This window comes from Candoia aspera, chromosome 1 (genome assembly GCF_035149785.1).
Source record: "Candoia aspera isolate rCanAsp1 chromosome 1, rCanAsp1.hap2, whole genome shotgun sequence".
NCBI classification, from domain to species: domain Eukaryota; kingdom Metazoa; phylum Chordata; class Lepidosauria; order Squamata; family Boidae; genus Candoia; species Candoia aspera.
In genome coordinates this window covers 98,262,662-98,285,442 of record NC_086153.1, presented here as the reverse complement: position 1 = coordinate 98,285,442, position 22,781 = coordinate 98,262,662, and the positions used below count along the sequence as shown (strand labels likewise).

The 22,781-nt window shown below is 38.9% G+C and overlaps 1 protein-coding gene across 1 annotated transcript in view; it reads right to left on the bottom strand.

Annotated features, from left to right (window-relative positions):
• Positions 1-22,781, bottom strand: part of TRDN (triadin) — a 207,467-nt gene that overhangs the window by 148,267 nt on the left and 36,419 nt on the right. The window contains exons 4-7 of the mRNA XM_063295963.1: positions 22,073-22,102; positions 19,548-19,577; positions 6,343-6,402; positions 5,790-5,849 (exon numbers count right to left, since the gene is read on the bottom strand). Of these exons, the coding sequence (XP_063152033.1) occupies positions 5,790-5,849; positions 6,343-6,402; positions 19,548-19,577; positions 22,073-22,102 (180 nt within the window). The remainder of the gene's footprint in view (positions 1-5,789; positions 5,850-6,342; positions 6,403-19,547; positions 19,578-22,072; positions 22,103-22,781) is intronic.

Below are 22,781 nucleotides of genomic sequence, written 5' to 3'. Positions count from 1 at the left end.
GCACTTCTTAGGAAGGCAATATCTGGCATCTCTTTAAGCTTTAGCCAGTAATTAAAGACTAGTTGGAAAAGGTCCTGGAACCATAAATAGCTCCTGGTTTCCAGTCTTAGGAAATAAGCAGGTGTACCTTTAGGCACTCCCAGAATTAATCTCAGACAACGATTCTGAATGCTACTGAAGTTACTGTCATACTTGGGACCTATGCAATATTTTGGGTAGAACTTTAACTTGAGAACAGGAGCCACTTGCCTGCCTTCCCCTAGATGTATACCAAAATGTTATTAATCCATTTATTTCCTGCTCAGCCTTTAACTGACTGACTGCCTCTAAATGCAGTTGCCATGAGCCTTAGGCTATATACAATATTCCAGGAGTACCTATATTGCTTGGCTTGTTTTATGGCATTCTAATTTACACAAGCAGTTTTAAATTAAAATCATTTATATACATTAGAATATGCAAGTGAGTAATCACTTTCTCCTTCTTCTGGGAGAGATAGCAATCCTTACTGTAATGAAAACAGATCAAACTAAAAAAGGCCAGCTAAATAATACCATATCTCACAGACCTATATTTATTAACCCAAGGCATATCACACTATGACCTTCATGAAAATTCTGTACTGAATGTTGGGATTTTTAAAAATATGTTAAAAATATATATTGTTTTGCCATTATTACTTTAGTTTAATAAAAGTCTAGACTGTCACACAATTCCCCTTCCTCACAATTCCTCTGCATGGCCTTTGCATGTACATAGTAGTCTGTCACATTGCTGCCAATGTACCTTCAAAGGGGAGAGTGTCTGGTGGTAAGTAGGTTCGCTTGTTAATGGATAGTGTTGTACAAAGCTGCAAATAAATGCTTCAATTCAATGGTTTATGTGGAGCACCTATTTGAAACATCTTGGCAAGGTATGGTCCCTGAAGTGAGAAGCGTTGCTCTGAGCATTTATCTACTCGATGAGGTTTTAGAATGATGCAAAGTACCTTGTCTATGGAATTGCATGGCCTCCTCACTTCAGTAAGGTGAATCATATCACACCTGCAACTTTACAAAGCAAATCACTAGGGAGGGGTGGAGCTACCAGCCTGATAGCACAAAACAAATCACCTTTGCGGGGCAAAATATTGCCCTGGGACAAAGCATGGCCCTGTGCAGTCTCCTATTAGTGGTGAGACATTAGCAGGCATACAGAGAAATCTATAAAAACAACATCAAACTGTGTATAAGAAAATGGGGCAAGAAAATCAGCACTATCTGCAAAAGCAATATCACTGTTTTAATAATGCAGCATTTAGACAAAATATATATATGAGCGGCTGGGTAGCGTAGTGGTTAGAGTGCCGCCCTATGATGTGGGAGACTGGGGTTGAAATCCCAGCTGGTATCTACCTTACCAGTATGGGTCCTTGGGCAAAGACCCCCTAATGCTTTACCTGCCTACCTTGCATACAAAAGTGACACAAACTAAGAAAGTGATGCCGGCTTGGACGTCGTCCAGATAAACAAGGTCCGCATCAGATGTTGGGGAACCAGGACAATCTGATGATAAGTGGGCTACTGCAACAAACCATACATGGATGAGACAAGAGAACCTGGAATTGATGGAATGCTACTACAACAGTAGACCTAATGGGAGGGGATATATGAAACGTATGAGGGAACTATGGCTGGATAGAAGACCTGCATCCATGCTAACTGAGAAACAGCTAGTTACCCAACGCTTCAACATGGTGAAGAGGAAGCTGCTCTCACAACTTGAGAGAGACCAGCTACACAGACTCAAGAAGACCCAGAAGAACAACAGGTGGTGCAGCCAACACCTGAAGCTGGAACGTCATTGCCACCCCCTCCATTACAGAGCACAGCAGCTGATATGAGGGATAAGAACATGGATAAAATAGTTACAGTCAACCCTCAAGACTTATTACCAAGACTCAGTGGAGATGTACCATCAGATAGCATGCTAGAAGGTGCCAATAGAGCCCTCACAACAATCTCTACTACCACCATAACTCAAACCAATGAACTGGTATATGCTACAGCCACTGTAATCCTGGAAATGCTTGGCTACATGATCAAGAAGAATAGCAGTACATACTCCCCTGGAAAATGAGTTTGGAGGTTAAGATCAAGGCAACTCAGAGAGAAGTTATCCAGCTGGGAGAAATACAGAAGGGTGTAGAAATTAAGGATAAGACTTGGCTACCAAAAAAATACAGGGGGCTTACTCCATCTGAAGCCCTAGAGACTGCTAAACAAAGGCTCACAGCACTGGCTACCAGACTAAGGAGATACACTAGAGAAGCAGAGGCCAAGAAGATAAATGCGCTTTTCTCCAAAGAACCATCCAAGGTGTATGCAGAGCCACTAACAGAAGAAACTGAACAGTGCCGAAGAATATAGAAAGACACATAACACTAGCACAAAGTGGCTGCAGGACATGAGAGCAGACCACAGCAATCTCCCAGAACAGGAACCACTCGCCATCATAGTAGCAGACATCCAACAGTGGGTCAGGAATATGAAGAGCGGGGCAGCACCTGGCCCAGACATGATCCGCACCTACTGGCTAAAGAAATTAACAGCAGTGCATGCATGCCTAGCAGCATAGATGAACCAGCTGCTAGCAGCAGGCTCCCACCCAGACTGGCTAACACAAGGAAAGACAATGCTGATCATGAAAGACCCCATAAGGGAACAGCACCATCATACTAATGGCCAATAACCTGCCTCCCCACAAATATGGAAAATCCTCTCAGGCATCATAGCCACCAAGCTACACTACCTTAAGGGCCAGTACATGAGCACAGCTCAGAAAGGCATTGGGAACAAGACCAGAGGCTCAAAACACCAGTTGCTCATAGAAGAGCCAGCTCAATGGGAAGAACAAGATCCATGCCATCAGCACGTATGCCCGGACAATCATCAGATAGCCTGACGGTATGGCGAGCTGACCAAAGGAGGACATGGAGGCTGCCGAAGTGAAGACCTGGAAGCTCCTCACAATATACAGAGGTTTCCACCCCAAGTCCAACACCCAGAGACTGTACACCAGCCAGAAAGAGGGCATGCGGAGTCTGGTGAGTGTCAAAGCCACTGTCCTAGATAAAACCCAGAGCATCCAGGAGTTGCATGCGTTAGATGGCACCCAAAGATAAGCTGCTGAGAGAATGCCTAAGGCAGCAGCAGACATGGAGGGATGATCAAGCAGAGGAAATGCCATAGCAAGACAAGACCCTGCATGGGATGTACAATCGACAGGTAGCTGAGATGGCTGACATTGGGAAATCCTACCAGTGGCTGGAAAGGGCTGGACTAAAAGACAGCACTGAGGCATTGATCATAGCAGCACAAGAACAGGCACTAAGGACAAGATCCATAGAAGCAGGGGCTACCACACTAGACAGGACCCAAAGTGCAGAATGTGCAGAGTCCTCAGAAACTGTCCAACACATAGTGGCAGAGTGTAAGATGCAGGCAAGAACAGCATACACTGAATGACATAACCAAACAGCTGGCATTGTGTACAGGAGCATCTGCACAGTGTTTGGGTTGGAACCTCCCAAGTCTAGAGGGGAGATTCTACAGAAGTTCATGGAGAATAACAGGGCTAAGTTCCAGTGGGTCTTCCAGATCCAGACAGACAGGCAGGTACTGGCCAATCAACCAGACATTGTGGTGATAGACCAGGACCAGAAGATAGCAGTAGTGATAGATGTAGCAGTGCCAAGTGAAAGAAACATCAGGAAGAAGGAGTATCAGAAGCTGGAGAAGTACCAGGGCTTGAAGGAAGAACTAGAGAGGATATGGAAAGTGAAGGCCAAAGTGGTCCCAGTGGTGTAGGAGCACTCAGGGCTGTGACTCCTAAACTGGGAGAGTGGCTCTAACAGATCCTAGGAACAACATCAAAGCTCTCTGTCCAGAAGAGTGCAGTGTTAGGAAAAGCTAAGATACTGCACAGAATCCTCAACTCCCAGGCCTTGGGTAGAGGACCTGGGATTGAGGAAGACACATACCACCCTTAGAAGTGAGAAGGGGATGGGAAAGGGAGGGAGGGATGACAGACAGACAGACAGACAGACAGACAGATCTAGCTTTGAAAACTTGGCATCCAATTTATACCCTTCTAGAATTAAATAATTCTAATGTCTGTGAGATTTATTACAAAATACAGGAGAACAAAAGTATGAGAAATTGCATTGACTGAAAAAATAATATATTGGCTAAGCCTTAACAAACACCTTGGTTAAAGATTGCTTTGTTGACATTCACTCTCTATTTTTTAACTATATTAACAAATTATTCCTAATATATTACCTTTGCTATTCAAAGACATTTTGGGGTAGACCTATTTGAGTGTTTACATAGAAGGTTTTTTGTTCTCTTTTTCTTCCTTTTCTGATTTTTATCAATGTTCTAGCTGATGTAAGTTTCATTTTAAAAAAAACCCAAAGCAAAACATCTGCCATCTTAAGCTGGCATGTTTGTAACATGATATGTTTTCAATAATCTGTTAATAGGTAAGGTGTCAGTCTACATCTGTCTGTCTAACAACTTGGCACAAATTAAAACATATTTCTTCTTTTCCTAATTTGGTTTATTCCCCACTATTCTGTTCAAGACTGAGATAATCCAGGAAGGGCCATATTGCTAATAGCCATAATTAAGAACTAATTTGCATAGTTTGAGCCTGTGGCAACCAATTTGCTGCCTTTCGGCAAGCCTGGAATGAATTTGACACACAAGGAATTATTTGCATGTTGCCCACTGCTGCCCACTACACATTAAATAGAGACTTGAAGCTCTTAAGTGCAGCCCCTGCAGCTTTGGGAGCAGCTGCAATCAAATGTCAAAAGTTAATCTGGGCTCAGTTTAGCAAATGGCAGACAGCAGCAGGTGGCCCTGGCAGAAATGGGTCAGCTGATGGCAATCCAGGTGAAAAGACTAAAAAATTCAGCAATTGCAGACTCAAATGATACTGCCAGCTTTCATTTCTTCCACTTTCCTTTGTGGTACTATACAGAAGGTCCTACCATGGTTTAGTCCCATTACTGATCAGTGCAATAATTCCATTGTTCAGAGTGTAATATGACGAAATTAATAAGAAAAGAAAAAGAGAACAAAAAATTTTATATGTAAGATTTTAAACACTCATATTAAATAGGCCTACCCAAAAAGGTCTACCTTTGAATAGACAAAGGTAATACATTAAGAATACTGCATTAATATAGCTGAAATACCCAGCAAATGTTAACAAAGAAATCTTTAACCGAAGCATTCATAAAGACTTAGCCAAGATATTAATTTTTCAGTCAATGAGATTTCTCACACTTTAATTTTCCAGTATTGTGCAATAATAAATGCTATCTGATTAGCCTCTGTAGGAATAAACCACTAAACTAGATGCGTCTAGATCAGTCCATGGCATGGTCTTTCCCACTGAAGACGGATCTCCTTGTTACAAGAATGTCTCCACCATACCTGAGTGAAAAGTTTTCACACCAAGCTAACCCTAAAGATTACATCTGGTTTTAGTTGTCTGATTATTATCTTAAGCACTGGTTATATCCAGTGGTATTTATAAGGTGATGAAACAACCAACAAAACACATTACTCCTCCAGAACAGATCTATGAAGTATGATATTGTCATGGGAAATCCTATTGTGCAAAAAGTTAGCTTTATGCAGTATAGTGATTGCGTAAGTTTTCCAAGGTCTGGGGCAGTTTTGTACGTTCCTCTTATATATAAACATTTGGATGACAAAATAAATGAAACTAATTACCTTTGAGTGGTAGTTTCTTTTCTATTTTCTCTTGCCGTTCAGACTTGTCTATCTGAATTTCTGCAAGCGAAGGAAAGAACCAAGTAATTAGAGGAAGAGAAACTGTTATGGTTTGAACACCATGAGGAAGTCCAGTGCAAACACATTAAAGCTGACAAATTCACAGTTGAAATATAGGAAATTCTGATAAATAATATACTCTCCATGCATAAGGCATCATTCTTGACATGTCCTATTCTAAGTATCCACAATTCCTTTTTTTTTTCTTTTGAAGAAAGAATAGGTTTTCTCATGTATGCTGTTGTGGATTATTTTCCAGTAAAAATGAGTGGAGACCATGTTGAACAGGCATTTGGTTCTGCTTGATAACTTAGGCAACAAAAAGAATGCATGTTCTGATAGAATTGGTTTCAAGGCTTGCATTTTCTGCTTGCTGACATCAACAATGAGCTCAATGTAACCCCTTTGCATTTGTTTGTACAGGAGATTGCTTAACCATGTCTGCCAATGCACAGAATATATACTGTACATACTCAAATAGATATATTATTACCTTTTGGTGGTGCCTTCTTTTCTACTGTCTCTATTTTTTCAGGCTTGTCTACCTGGATCTCTGGAAACACAGAAAACATTACAGACACATAATGACTGGAATATTATGTTTGAAATATAGAGATATTCCTTATACTTTGCTCTCGGTAGGATTTCTGCTTTCAAAATGTATTCCATCAAAAAAAAATCACTTAAGGTAAAACCTCAACATTCAGTTCAGAACTGGCTTTCAGAGAAATGTAATGGAACTGCTCTGAGCCACTTTCCTAGTGATAGTGATACATTTTGTTCTTTCTTTCAGTGGCTTTGCCTGAAAAGATACCCAAGGAAAATGTTCTTCAAATCTGGGGTAAGGTGCTCAAGTAGGTCTGGGTCTAATCAGATTGCAACAGAACTGATTTTACTGTTCCAGTTCAATTGGATTCCATGTTTGGTTTTAGACATTTTTTGGCTGTCCTGTATGATAACTCTTGATGGGAGAAGCTGGCACGTAGATTCTCATGTATACTGTAATTCTCACAATAGATGTATTCTGCAACACATTTTCCGTAATACAATACCTTTTGTATACATACTGTAGATTGTTGGTCAGAAACAGGTATCAAAAATTTGGAAAATAATAACTATGTTGTGATTTCTGTAGTGGTTCAGAAAGTATGAATTAAGCAAGTTCTCTTTAAAATGTGAACCAATAGAATTTTTCTTCCACCCCAAGAGTTGGTATATAATGGTTTGCCTCTATGTGTACCAGCAAGATGTTAAGATTTCAGAGGCTCTTGACCAATAGTTCCCACTGAATAGGATGCAGGGTCTTACATATAAGGCTTTTTCCTGTGCTGCCTCATGTAGTGTTTGTCAGCAACTCTTTAAAACAGTTGTGTCTTTTCTCTGAATCATGAGGCTGCACAGGAAAAGACACATTTAGCTGAAGGAGCTGCTGAAAGGTGTCCTGTGTGCTCCCACATTCACTCTGAAGACCCATTTCCCTTTGCACACTCTTCAAGATTAGTGCTATTGTGCTTTCAGTTGGCAGTCAGTTATTGGCTAATCACAATGAAAGAAGGAGCAAGTTCCTTCCAAAGGCAAGATGAAGGGAACAGAGGAATACTACCTGCTCATTTTGCTGGGTTCTTAATTTTCTGTGAAAATTAAGTAGCTAATGGGTCACCTGAAAAGGTATGGGGGAGGGGGGTGAATCATCAGGCCATTTAACTTAATGATTAATCCATGGTTGTCCATTCCTAGGCATGGTGGTGCATTCTAATAGAAAGGGCAGAGGTTAAGCCAATTACCTGTTGCAAACCCTGAATACATATCTGTGCTCGTTAATATGGTCAATGTTATGGCTCAAAACTTTGTGCTCTAAAACAGGATTACAGCCTTTAGTGGCCAGAAGCAGGCCCACAACTAGGGTCTGTGTCACCGGGGGCAAAAATGGATTCTGTGCTCATTTTGGCACCCCCCCCAGCACTCATTTTGGTGCCCCCCAGCACTCATTTTGGTGCCCCCCAAGCATGGAGCCTGGGGCACATGCCCTGCTTGCCCCCCCCCCCCTTGCAGCCCTGGCCAGAAGCAGTAGGTGGAGAAGTGATATAAAATGAGTGGAATTGCATTTACTTTCTGGCTAGTGTTTTGTTTTACAAAAACTTTGTTAAATCTATTTTAGGTTTAATATACAGTTTTTGTGGATTTCTTCCTCCATAATGCAAGGCTATCAAAATGTAGCACTGCTGACAAGGAGACTCTGGGTCCTACAAAAATTATTTGGAGGTTAGTCTGCAACCTAAAGGAATGCTAAAATTTTAATGTGGAATGAATCACATTCTTTGAAGCTTCCTTTCAGTTTTTTAAAAATAGCATGTGCTTTAATTTTCAACTAATCACATCATATCTTTTTGCTGAGTTGCTAAAGCAATTGTATTTTTTATAGACGCATTACATGGCCAGCTGAAAGGATGCAATTTATCTCCATCAGAAGGCATATTTTTAATAAATCCAAAATATTATGAATTCATTTTTAGAAAACTGCCAGAATCCTGCAGTAGGAAGGATAATCTCTGTTACCAAGGCAACTACCCTGATTCTTCATGAGATGGCACCACAGTTTATTAAATTATTGTGGGCAAGTGTGTATTTAAAAATGTATTTCATTGCTTCTTTTTCATTAGCTACAAGGAAATAGGGCAAAAAAAGAAAAAAGAAAAAAAAATCCACAGCTTCTTAGATCACCAATTTTATACATTTCCTTGCTGGTGACATGAGGATACAAAGCACCTATACTGTAGTTAAATCGTTTATATCCTGTAAACTAAAAGCTTGTTGAGAAACCATTTGGCAAGATATGATTCTCTATACTTTTGGCTGATCTGTATAGCCAGATGTGGAAAGCACAGAAGTGACTAATTATGAAAATGTCCACACTCAGCTCAGGAAAGTATTTTCCAGGTTTAAAATGCAAAGAAAATGCTAGTGTGTTAGAAATGAGTGTGCAGTAAATCCTTATAATGAAATACATCACACAAAGGCTTTGATCAACTGGTGTTACAGCACTGTTATGTCTTCTCAGCTTCAATGATATTTTAGCTTTGTTCTACTGGAGGAATCTGTTCTCTCTGCAAATGGCTACACTACATATAAAGTGGTCAACTATCTGTTAAAATACATGGAACTGAAAAGCACACACTTTGTTTCAATAAGAGCAGATTGATATTAACCAACCAGATAAATCTCACACCAATGTCTTTGCTAATATCACATGACATATTTAATGTTAAAGCTGTAAAAAAAAATCTTAATTATAGTGCCTTGATATCTTCCTGCATAAAAATCCAGAAAAGAGGTGTGGGGCAGGGATGGGAGGCAGATAAATAGGTGAAAGAATCACTTCATAAAATAGCGATGGGAATCACTATCAGCTACCCATTCCCTCTCCTTTTCATTACAAATGAGAACAGTATCTTCAGCTGCCTATTTTACCTATTTGAAAGATCCCATTTCTCAGAGCATAAAGGTGTTTCATTCTCTTAGAGGTTTGGCACAGCTTCTTTCCACAGAAGGCATTTTTACTTGGCTAATATATGAGCATACACTACAGTGAACATGAAGAATGTATAATTGTAACAACTTTAAGCCCATGTACCAATCAAAGAGACTTTTAGTCCATGTCCCCACTTGCACCGAAACACAACTTAATCATTCCTTGAGAACAGCACTTCCTCCCTTCCCTTCATCTCAGCCCAGCCCATTAGTGAAACAGACCTAAGTTGTTATTGGCTGCATACAGTATTCCTCCTTATTCCAATGGTGTCCAAGAATTCAAGATAAACAATTTGTGTTAGTCACCCACTACCTTGGAATGAAGTCAGTTGACTAGCAGTGTTTGGCAACAGAGGCAGAATGGGGACAGCAAATTTCATGTTGTAATTGCTTTCTGTTGGTTCTTGAATGGGTGGTTAGCACAAAATGACAGTGTCATTTTGGGGAAAAATTTGGGGGAAAAAAAGAGGGAAGTTCTACATGCATTAAAAGTCCTTAACATTTTTCACAAGTGATCACCTTTTTGTAAGACTGAAAATAACAGGGAAAGAGAATTTTAAGAATCAAAGATACAAATAAAAACAAAAAGGATGTTGTGTCTTTTTTTTCCTGAAGAGCAGACACATCCTTTATTAATAACTGTATTTGTGGATACACTGAACTAGCCAATTTACTTGCCATCTAATATTTTGATTTGTATTTTTAAATATTTAAGTTTTGTATGTAAGGCACTACAAGAACATTAGCTAAGAAATATAATCTAAGAGAAATCACTTAACTTCCTACAGAATGCAATGTGAATTTAGGAAGCCAAAATCATTTGCAAGAAAAAAAAGAAAATCTGTATCAGACAAGTAAAGGTATTACCTGCAGTAATTTAAAGTCTTCAATACATGATATAGTGCTCAATGTAAATGACAGATGGAATTTATACTCTGCCATTCTGTCTGGAGGTGCACTGTGGTGCTAATTCTAAGTTATTTGGGTGCCAAATTAAACAAGGAAACTATGGCTGAAAATATTAACTGTAGAAAAATAATTGGAATCACCACCATCAGAAATGTATAAATATTTAGATCAGTCTAAATATGGTCTGTGTCAGAATCCTTGTAGTCATTTATTATTTTCCTTTAATTATCTGTTAGCTTTTTTTAAAAAATCACAAGAAAATCTGCTTTTTCTTTTCTGTTCTTTTCTTAGTTTCTAAGGCTGCCCACTCACCAATGACTCTAGGCAACTTACAGAGATAAGAACAAGTAAAACAGACAATAACAACAATGAAAAAATAACCATACTGGAGAGAAGAAGCAACTCCCACTACATCACAATTAGTGGGTTTGCACATCATCCCTAATCCAATGCCTGTGGGAAAAGCCAGGTTTAAATGCCTTCCTAAAGATCCACATGATCAGGGCAGACACAGCTACAGAGAAGGAACACTTCCTGCATCCCATAAAATGAACCCCCAAAATGCACACCAGTTCCATCCAGGGAAATCCAATCCCATCCAGAACTAACATTAGAAAATTCCCATAAATGGTTGTTCCATGAACCCACAGTCTTGCTTGAGTTCAGCTTAAGCCTGTTCCTCTCTGTCCAGACCCCAACAGACTCCAGACACTGGCAGAACTTTGACAACATCATTTGGCCATGGTTTACAATTCAGTATCAGGATATCGGTGATACCTGACCTGTACTATTGGCTGATCTCACCCAGCATCTTTACTGAAAAGGGTCCAGATAATCTGCTTCTTCCAGGGCTCTCTGAAACTGCAACCAAACCACCTTCTCCAAAATTTCTCTAAAAGAGAAGGTTGGAGACTAGCCAGAAGTTATCTAGCACTGTCAGATCTAGCAATGACTTCTTCACTGTAAGAAAAGTTTAATAACCTGAATACCTTGTACAAATGTTTACAGAACTTTGGGTAATAAATAGCTGACTGTGGCTGATATTGAAAGGCTAAACAGGGTCAGATCTCGCTACTGCTTGGACAAAAGAACACCAGAAAGTATCAGGTCTGTAAGATAGACTAGGATGTTGAAAACATCCTGAAAGCAAGCAGTGGCAAATAACTTCTATACTATTGCCAAGACAACTACACAGACATTCTAAGAAGTCACCAGGACTCAGCTTCACTCAAAGGAGACTTGACTTTAATATTCATTTTTAATATGCAATTCTTAGCAACATGCTTCTTTTGTACTCAACTTTCCAAAATATACACATTTTTTTTGTACTAAGTTTCCTCAGATATGTATTTTTTGTGCTGAATTTTTCAACCAAAATCTATGGATAATACATCTGTATGTTACTAGTATCTAAGCTATGCTGAGCTATGATGGAATTTCTAGTAGTGGATTGCTCCATTTTACTGAAAAAGAAATCCAAGGTATACTTCTTTTACATACTTAACCACTCTAGAACAACATAGTTGAATCACTGAGGAAACAGCTGTAGGTCTTAAAAGCAGCAGTTCATTGTTTACCAAGAAGATACTTGATATGGGATGATTTTATGAGCATTCAAATACTAAGTCTATTTTGTTTGCAGGAAGAACACATAACACGGATTTGGGATTTCCTGCTGAGACTTTTAAGTGATTTTCTCACTGTGCTGTAGTTCCACAGAAGTCATCAGTGATGAAAATATTACTGCAGGCAAGTCAAACACATCTTATTCCCCACAGCAGCAGGTACTTTGATTTGGAAGGTATTATTTCTGATTATTTTTATTGGGCAATATGGTTAAAAAAAGCACTGCATGAAAGCACTTTTAAAATCACTTTCTCTTGTTGGTAAATGGCAAACATAGCAGTTCCTTACAATGCATTTAGATAGAAACCCTAATCATTTTGCAGTTCTTTTCACATTATGATTGACTTACATTCCTCAAAATAACAACAATAAAAGGCCTCAAGTTCAGTAGTTTATGAGCTGCTTATAAGCTACTTATGAGCTATCCAACTAGGTGACATCATCTAGCCATCCTTGGCTGATCTAAAAAGCTAAACAGGGTCACATCTACTAGTACTTGGATGGAGGCCATCTCTAAGCATTAGCTGAGCTGGCTAGAGAAGATGACAATGGCTAGTTACTGTAATTGCTGAAAGCTGTATAGATATGTCCATCTCCAGGACTCAAGCTCAACTCAAAGGGACTGCTAATCACAGTGTGACTGTTTGAATTATGTCTGGTCATGGAAGTTAAGCTCTGGTTAGTATTTAGATGGGAGATCACCCAAGAATTTCAGAACTGTTTACTAGATTTGAGACATTAAAAGAAATATCCTGGTAGTAAACAATGGCAAAGCATTTCCAATTTTCTGCCAAGAAAACTGCATAGATATAGTCATTGGAAGTTGAGCTCAACTCAATTGCCTCTTTACTTTCTCTTGTGAGCTTTTGAAAGTCAGCTGGCTGGCCACTGTGAGACATCAAATGCAAGACTAAATTGAACTTTGGTCTGATTTCAGGAGGACCCCTACATGCTCTTCAAAAGAGCCTCATGTTGAATACAGTATAGTAGTATTTCCCCTGGCTCCACCTATTCTGTCCTGCCTGATCAATGGAGAAGGAACTAGTGACATCACAAAGCTTTGCCAGTACTCTCATGGAGGTAGGGTTCATATGACACTGGGTACTTCATAACGAAACTAAGTGAGAATCTGTATTCCCAAAAGAGTGACTTTGGGTTCAGTTGGTGTGATCTTGTGCTGTAGAATCACTGGTGATGAGATCTGAGTGCAGAAAATCTATGGTATGAACAGCACGAAGGAGTATTTTTGTAAATTGAGCCTAACTATCTGCATCATGAGACTAATCTGGAGAAGGCTTGTGTTTATGTAGAAAAATGTGAATTGCCCTTCAGCCTGATTTCTAGAGTGGCATATAGTTAAAAGTATAAACAATACAAGAAAGTGCATCAAAACAACATCAAACACAAATATAGCCAATTCAATAAGCCACACAAACTTACTAAAATGTCTGCACAGCAGATCTTCAGAGTAAGTGGTTGTAAGAGAACTGTTGTCCTTTCTTAAATGTCAGCTGTTTATCATTAATGTAGTGAAGACTACTTATTGTGTCATCAAAACCACGTTTATTGAGAAATCAAAGGCATTTTCCAGCAAATGTGCTTAGATTGCAGCCTTCGTAATATTTGTGGCCATGTATAGATTCCTATATATAGGAAAATAATCTTCAAGCATGTGGATACAATGAGTAATACAAATACTTTCTATTTACAGTAGCTAATTTCCAGTTTTCCTGCAGGGTTGCATTTTGTATGTCATGCTCTTTAATATTCATATGAACCTGCTGGGAGTTATTGTCAATGAGTGTGGGGCTGGATCCCATCTATATGCAGATAATACTCTGGTCAATTTCTTTGTCTCCACAAAGCATGCTGGGCTCTCTGGTGGGCTTCTGTTTGAGCTGGATGAGGTACAAGCTAAAACTGATGCTATTCAAGACAAGGTGACTGGGGGAGACTTGGTCCAGTTTGGGGGTCCTCTTAGATCTTTTATGGTCCCTGAGCAATTATGTGATTTGGTGGCAAAGAGTGACTCTTTTCATGCCCCTTCCTGGAACTATCCAACCTGACCACCATTAGCCATGCACTGGTTACTTCTTGATAAGATGATTGTAATGTGCTATACATAGAATTCTTAAAAGAAATTTTAAAAATGCAGCAGGGTCAGAATACAGTGGCCAGGTTTCTTAGGAATTTCCTGGTGGGAATATACAACACATGTTTTGGCAAAGCTGCAGTATGTTATGATAAATTTGAATTCAAGGCATTTGGGTCAACACAGGAATCCCTAAACAGATTAGGCCTTGCCTACCTAAAAGAAAGAGTGTGAACCAGGAGCTTCAATCATCTTCTAAGAGCTTACTGAGGGTGTTGTCCAAGAAGGCAGCTTGTCTGGAAACATCCAGGACTCAAGTCTTCTCAGTGGTACCACCAGTTTTATAAATTCCATTCCCCTGGAAGTTTGGATATTTCCCTGCCAGCTTACTTTAAGAAGTTCCTGTTATACTCAACCCTTTCCCAACTAAGGTTGTGCAAACTAAGACTGTTTGCCAATATATTTTATTGATTTGTTATTTTATTGATTTTATTAATTATTTGTATCAATTATGGATTCTTATTCCCAATGATGTTATTTACTGAAATGTATTTCTCTAACCCTAGCCCTAATCCCACATGTATTTGTTTTCCATACTTAAAACACTTTTCCCAAAACATGTCTATATCCAGAATGAAGGCTTCCTTTTTTCCTTTCTTCGAGCATGACCCCAAGGACTTCAGAAGCATTTACTTCTGATTTTATGGTTTCATAATAACCTTAGTTTATTATGCCCCTCAAACTCAACAAGCCATGGTTCATCTTAACTATGGTTTGTTTTAATCAAGGCAATTACTCATCTTAGTTTAGGATGGCATATTGAAAATAACTTTAGTTAACTTTAAGTATAGCAGGATATGGACAACATGCTAAATTGTGCTAATCTGAAGTGAAAGTTGCTGAATGCTTCCTTGCTGTGGTAAAAGATAAAGCCTATAGCTGTTACAATAAATTATGGTCTTTTATGAAAAACTAAATACAGACTCTTCAGTCAGATTCTGTTCCTCTATATTTTTACTTTCTTTGAATCCAAGGCCATTATTCCTTTGTATTTTCATTAAATTCCTACTTAAATAAAACTGTCAAATCTCTTAAAAAGTGAGAGAGAGAAAGAGATGCTGGTGGCTCTAGGCACCTGACAAATATTCATGACTATAAAAATTATTAAAACCTAACTAAAAATTCTTTTAAAAATCCTAAATAAATGTTACAGCTATAACAAGGAGGGGCCAGACCCAGCTTTACCAGCAAGTTCTTTCATCAGCAAGCAGCGATGATTTGCAAAAAGTAGAAAGAGAAGAATGTTGCATTATAAACATACTCAGGAGTTGCTCACAACCTTCTTTGTTTCTGCTTTTAGTCTTTTCTTTTTAAACAGGCCTTTTCAGATTTAATTAATCATTTTTAATTTAACCATTTTTATCAGGAGATAAAGTTGGATACAATTCAAATAGATAAAAATTGTTCAGACTGAGGCAGGGGTAGGCATCCTGGTGCTTGGGGAAACCAAATTTCCTCAAGATGCCTCCCTTGGTGCCTACAAGGTTTCCTATGCCACCTATGTTGTATAAAAATATTCTTTTAATTACAAATTAAAATTATGCAATGCCATTGGACCTCCAAATGTTTGCAGTAGGCTGGTTTGTCATATCCTGGCAACTGGTTTTGTTTCCGGTATGCAGTGTTCTGTGACAGGCCATGTTTGCCATGGCAGCCATTTCATCAACTGGCAAGTCTCCTTTGGCAGACATTTTGTGAGCATGGACAGCCAAGAAAACAAACCAATGGATTATCAAACAAATCAATCTAGAGTTCTCACTCAAGGCAGAAGTGACCAGGCTCAAATTATCCTACTTCAGATACATTATGTGAAGACCCAGCTCTCTAGAAAAGGCTCTAATGCCGGGAAAGGTGGATGGAAAGAGAAGAGGATGACCAGCAGCAAGGTGGATGGACTCAGTTAAGTGGTGATGAGTGCACTATTGGAAGAGCTGAAGGACCAGGTTAGGGACAGATCATCATGGAGAAAATCTATGTGGTTGCTAAGAGTTGACAACTTGATGGCACATAATAAATCAATCAAGCTTACAAATGCCCTGACATATACAAAGAGTAGTGCTTTCTATAACATCACTAGCTCTGTTTTTTAATACTTCGGCCACTGAATGGACAGCCCTGATCCAAACCCTGTACTAATCATGGATGATGCAAGTCCTCAAGAAGAAAGGGAGACAACATTTAAAATAAGTGTTGCAAGGACATCACTAGAATAGTTATGTAATTCAGGAACCTTTGAAAATAAAACTCTGCATTTTTCAACAGAAAGTACTGTGAACAAAGATTCTAAAAATGCCAGCCAGTGAGGAGTAGTTAAGAGACAGCAAGCCCCATTCCCAACCATGGCAAAAGCAATTCAAATACAAAAAAAGAACACTGCCATATGGAGATATAAAGAGAAAATCAGCTAAACTCTGAAAGCATTAAATATGCAAATAGAGATATTCTTTAGAGAGGAGTGAATAGAATAACTAATTACCCAACTGGTGCCAATATCTGCCATACTGGCAAACTATGAAGCCCACAGGTTTTCGGGAGAGAGTCGAGCTGTTCTATGGCTTGTATTTTAAATTGTTCTGCAGCTTGAAACATTTCTTGTTTCCTTTTTATTTTTCACTGCTTGATTTAACCATTTCAGAAAAAAAGGAAATCTCAATATTGTTTAAAATCACTGTGGTTAAAAGGAAGGGAAGGGGCATGGCAATTTTAGGGTTCACATAGCATAATAAGTCATAGTTTGTAAATAAACCACACCTGGATGGATTTATACATAACACAAAGTCATAAAGTCTGATTTTCAAGCCATAATGACTCAGTTCTCACAACACACTATCTTGACATTTATAGGCATACAAAACATTTAGGGAAATGTGCTGGAAGAGATTATACATTGTTAAATTTTATGATAGAGTCATCTTAATGAGATGGTCATTTTCTTCAAATATCTTCTGCTTTGCACAAACATGCACATTCACAGTGCACATATCACTGGCCCATTGTCACTGATCTAGGTGTTCAAGTCCTGATAGAAATAGCACAAAACATCTGAAGCCAATATAATTTCTCAAGTGATTAACTATTTTGGCAAAACCAGATTGGGCTGCATCATTGGACAGACTCAGTCAATCACATTAAAGGCAGCAGATGCTGGGTACAGAATCTTCCCCCACTCCTCATTTGATCCTCAGAGCTTCTCAGATATTTCCGTCCGTTGGAGAACTACTATTATGGTCCCCAGGCCATACCAATGACAATATCCCACAAATCTTTATTTGTAATTTGCAACCTATAGAAGTATCCAGAGATGATGAATTTCCATTTGCATATAGATTCAGGAAGTGTCAGTTCAATTAGTTTTGATTAAAATGTAAAGCAAATAAACTCTTCTTCCATCTAATACAGATAAGACCACACGTGCCTGTCAGCAACCTTCAAAAATTAGAGTTGCCTAACTCTTATTTTAGGAAGCTCTAAAAAAACCCTGAACAAACCCTATCATCCTACACAGGAGGCTAGGAGTGCCAATGCCACTTTGACCAGCCTCCAACAATCTTATCCTGTTCCTCCTGCCAAATAACATAATCATCCATGCATCTACCATTCTTCCCCCCTTTTCACTTATGCCTTCCCGTTCAGACCCACTTTCACTTGGGCTTCTCAGATCAGAAATAATGTCCTTTTCTCTTGCCCATCCACCAATACTACCCACCTCTTACCTGGGAAGATCCACTCTGGTCTATCTATGCTGTTCCTATTACCCTCAACACATCAATTCCTGTGCAGTCTGATGTTCTCCCTGCCAGTGGTGGCTCATCCACTGACATGATAAGAGCTTCCCTGCATTGCCCCGGTGGGACCCACTTAAACCACTACCTCCACACTCATCAACTACAGTCTTGCAATTCTGTCTCCACTGACACCAGCTCCATCCACTCCTTCATGGCTCTATTAGTGGTGTCACAGTTTGGTTGCCTTTAAAAGGATGTATTATTATTTCCCACTATCTCCTTTGGCTTGAAGCCAGTTGTGGATATTTTGGGCTGTTTTGCTATTCCTGTTCAGAATGTATCTGGACTAGATGTCTTTGCACCTCATCCCAGTACACCTCAGCCTTCACCTCCCCTTTAGTCTCCTTTTTTTCTACTTCTTCCCACTCTCTTTCCAAGCTTCCTCAACATTGTTCAGTCCTCTCCTTCTACTTCTCCACCAGCTCTCAGCATCACTGCCATTGTCCCAATTGTTTGCCTCTAATTCCTTTTCCACATTCTTTCTATACTCTCCTCCTTTTCCTTCACTTTTTTTCTCATTCTTCTTATTCAGCCCACCATGGTGGCCATCACATTCTGGTCTCTAAGCAAAGCTCCCTGGTGGTTGTCCAATACATGCAACCTGTATATTTTAAAGGTCCTTAGTTAATACCTTCATATCAAACAACTAAAAGAAGTTTCCTTATTTACAGCAAAAACCTATGTATTCTCTTTAATCTCATTGAGGCATGTAAGACTAAACTTAATTAGATAGCATGAAAAGATTTTCATTGTAATATTTTACTGTCACAAGCTTTTAAACAGTACTTAAATTTTAAGAGGAAGTCATGATTAACAATGACAAAATTTTACTCTTAGATTTATATCCCATCTCTCGTCAGGTACTCCAGGTGGTCTACATAGCACTCCCTTTAAAAAAAAAAATCCTTGTTTCTCCAGCTCTCTCTGCCTCTCTTTTCAGATTCTTGTATTAGTATAATATTTTAGAGTTTTGCCTTTTCCCAACTTCACTTCTATTGGTCCACAATTTTTTTTATGGCTTTCCAGTCACCATATGTCTCAAATGTATAATAAAATCTGGGTCATAGTTGGGCGATTTCCATCAAAGTTCCCTTTGTCTCTGCTTCCTTTTTCTAATCTTCTACATCCTGTAGCTTCCCCCTTCCTCTTTCTCTTTGGCAGATGTCCTGAGCTTTTTCAAGCTGCCTGACAAGCTGAAAAGAAATTACTATAGTTGTGAAATTTGTAGAACGGGCAATTTTAGCAATTGCTGAAAATATCACAGAAGGAAAACCAACACAGTGTGCAGGTGCTCACCAGTGGAAATGAAGCAGATGGAGGCAGGATATGAGTGGACAGGTAGCCCTGTTTTCTCTGCCTCTATAAGGTAAGATGTGTGTTTAGGGAGCTGAGAACCTGTTTGCCCTAACACAGCTGAATTTGTATCTGTGTACTTATCAGGATTTCCACTAATTCATTAGTCTACAAGGAAGTTCAGCCTTCTTGTAATTTTTTATTCTCAGGGTGAGGAACTTTGAAAACTCTCTTTCTTTCAAAAGTTCATCTTCTCAAAGACAGTTATTTCTTTTGTCTCCCACTTTCATCATTTTCACCATTCTTCCAGTATTTTGTGGTCCATGCTAGTAAAGTGAATCAACAGAAAGCAGCTATAATGTTAAGATAAAAGATGATACCTAGTTTGTTTTTAAATTTGCTCACCTTTCTTTTTGACTGGCGGTTGGATTTCTTCTGCATGGGGGAAAAGAAAAACACATAAAATTGTTAGCAATACCAGTGAATTTGAAAGGCATTCTTCTGCAATCCTAAGCAATTAATGTAAAAAACATACTGCTGAAATTAGGGAGGGAGCCTACTTCTGTCTGAATAGGAAGAGCTTGGAAGGAGCCAATTCTATTTCTACCTTAACCTGGACTGCTGATTCAATATGAAACCTCCCTGGAAGCTCTTTAAGCAGTTTTAAGGACAAGGGCATATACAGTGTTCTGCTAATTCACCATCTGTCGTTTGAAGAACTTTTCTAGTCCTTCCCTACAGCTAAACATGGGACTAGTGAAGCCATTCCATTTAACCAGTTCCTTCTCCCCCTTGTTTACCCAGTTCATCCTGTTGGTCCAAAAGCTGTTTTGTTTTGTTGGATATGGCAAGAAGAATGTGTTACCAGAGCACTTTCCTTTCAGAGCACCACATTGGAAGACATGGACTAACAGCTGCCCAGTTTCTCCTCCATAGAGAATTGCTGCCATCAGGGCCAGGGACTTTTGCTAAGGGAATGAGTTTTCTTAAGCCTTCCCCACAATACCTTGTTCCCAGGTGGGGGACAAAGTATCTGTGGATCTTTCACAGTTTAGAAGGAAGAATATTTTCAAGTAATAAATACTTTTCCATCATTACTGCTCTGAGAGAAGCTGCATCTATTATACAAAATATTATGCCCTTCATTTCTATAGTGTCTTTCATTCAGAAAAGTACCCAAGGTGGCCTATAGAGTTTAAAACAGAAGCACTACATTCAGACAAGGCAAGACAATGCATTTGCTGCACAATGCAGAGGCACATGTGGCCTTTCTCCACTGAATGTGGCAGCCTTATCTACTTCCTTTCCATCTTCTGCATTAAGTGCTAGAACTCTGGTAGAAGTGCACATGCTTAAGAGCAGGTCTTAGTTGCAAAGGCAGCACAGGGCAGGCAGGCCTTCTGCTAAGCTCCATACCATTTCAAACCACCTCTTTATATATATTAACTAATATAGAGAAGAAAGAAAGAAGGAAAAAGAAGGAACAAAGCCAAAAGTGCGGAAAATATAAAGAAGTAAAGGAAAATATAAAGAAGTAGTTTCCAATTTTCTTTACAGCAGTTATTAGTATAAATATAAATTTACTTCTTACTCTATGGTTACAACATGATTTTCATTTTTTTCTATAATTCTTTTTTAATCATCAAAACCATAACTCATAAGTTCATCAGAAACAGAAAGTTTCACCCAAAAAAGTCTAAAAAGGGTTTCCAGTCAACCCTAAATTTAGATGTCTTTTTTTTTATCTCGCCTTTATTATTTTTATAAATAACTCAAGGTGATGAACATACCTCATACTCCTTCCTCCTCTTACTTTCCCCACAAACAGCCCTGTGAGGTGAGCTGGGCCGAGAGAGAGTGACCGGCCCAAGGTCCCCCAGCTGACTTTCATGCCTAAGGTGGGACTAGAACTCACCGTCTCCTGGTTTCTAGCCTTTTCTCTAATCCCATTTCAAACCATCTCTATTCAATTCTTTGTAGAATAACTATAGGAGTTAGGACAAATCTGATAAGAAAGGCTTCTTCATTTGGGGACAGTCAACCTGATCAACTAGTGTTTTCCATAGAGGAATCTTTAAGTTTTCCCAGCTCAATGATCTTCTGATATAAGAACACCTGGCTATTTAAATAAGAGCCACTCTCATTTGTTCTTTGTCTTAAAGCATTCATATTCAATTACCTGCTTCACATACTGTGCTAAGCCACAATTTGTTTAATTGTGAGTAAATTATAATTGGGTAAATTCACACAACAGCTAAGTCGTAAGACATAGTTTATGAACAATAACAGCTGGCTTCATGCAACACATGAAACAGCAAAAACAATAACAACAAAATCCCAAACACTCCCAAATTAAAAATTCAACCAATGTCTTTGTATATGGAACTAAGGGGGTATTCACCACTGTTTTGTAGGGTTTGGTTCTGTGTCCCTTTCACAGCTGGAAGACAAGCAGAGCTCAAAATGATGCTTTTTCCAAATACAACAAAATAGTGCTTGGAAAACCTCCGCCCCCAAAAAAGATTCCAGCTGTTGAATATTTAAATATCACACAGCTGTTAAAGAGATGGGAATTCTGCCAAAAAAAAAATAAAACAGTCTAGGTCAGGTGTTGTTAACACTGTATAAAATATTAAGAAACTACAGTGCAGCTTACTCAGGCTTTTAAGTTTAGTGGAGAGCACCTTTAGTTGTTCTTTCAAACTTCAAGTCTATTGCATGCTAAAATAATTCAGCCATGCAGCTTGCTGCCCCATGTACTGCTCAGGAGCTGCATGGCTTTCAAATGATAGTTATCCAGAGAAGGAAGGCGCAATTAGCAGGAAGGTACAAAATTAGCAACAGCACTGGCAGTACAAAGCTGCATTGTTCCTGCCCTAATACCCACTTAATCAAACAAAGCATGTGATTCTATATAAAAATCAGCAAACCTTTTACTTTCAGGGATGGCTCTCCTTCACCTAAACCAAGAGAGAAGATAATAACCAAGTGAACAGCAGAATAACAACACATTTGCATTCTTTTTCCATGCTAGATTATTTTCATATTTAAATGCATTCAAGCATTATAAGTGCTAAATGAAAAAAAGAAAAGAAGCTCTATTTTGAGACTTTTGCATTGCTATTTTTTTATGACTAGACCAGGATTTATGGTAGTGATTGTTATCTGAGATAGGAATGGACAAATACAAGTTTATACATTACATTCAAGTGCCCCAAGCACACAGCCAGCTTCTGTTTTTTTACATTGCCGTTTCAGTATTTTCCATTTCAATCACATCTTTTGTGTCAAATCTGGTATCACCCCCTAAAGCCAGTGATACATGTGTGCTTCTATCATCCTTTTTATTTGTCCTCATAGACTCAGATGGTATGGTGGCAACACCATGATGTGGGGCTTTTTATTATTTGGGAAAGTTGGAGCTTTTCCCCTGACCCTAGCCTGGGCTATGGATGGCTCCATTTAGCCCTTGGGTTGCCCATCTATGTCCTACAATTGTTTAAGCAGTGTGAAAAACTCTCATTAAATAAAGGGCCTCCAAAAATCTCTTCACTCCGGGACTTTGACATGTACCATTGGTTGCCCACAGGTAACTTGAACAAATGATTATTAAAGTCAACCTCCTCTAGTCTGGGACCT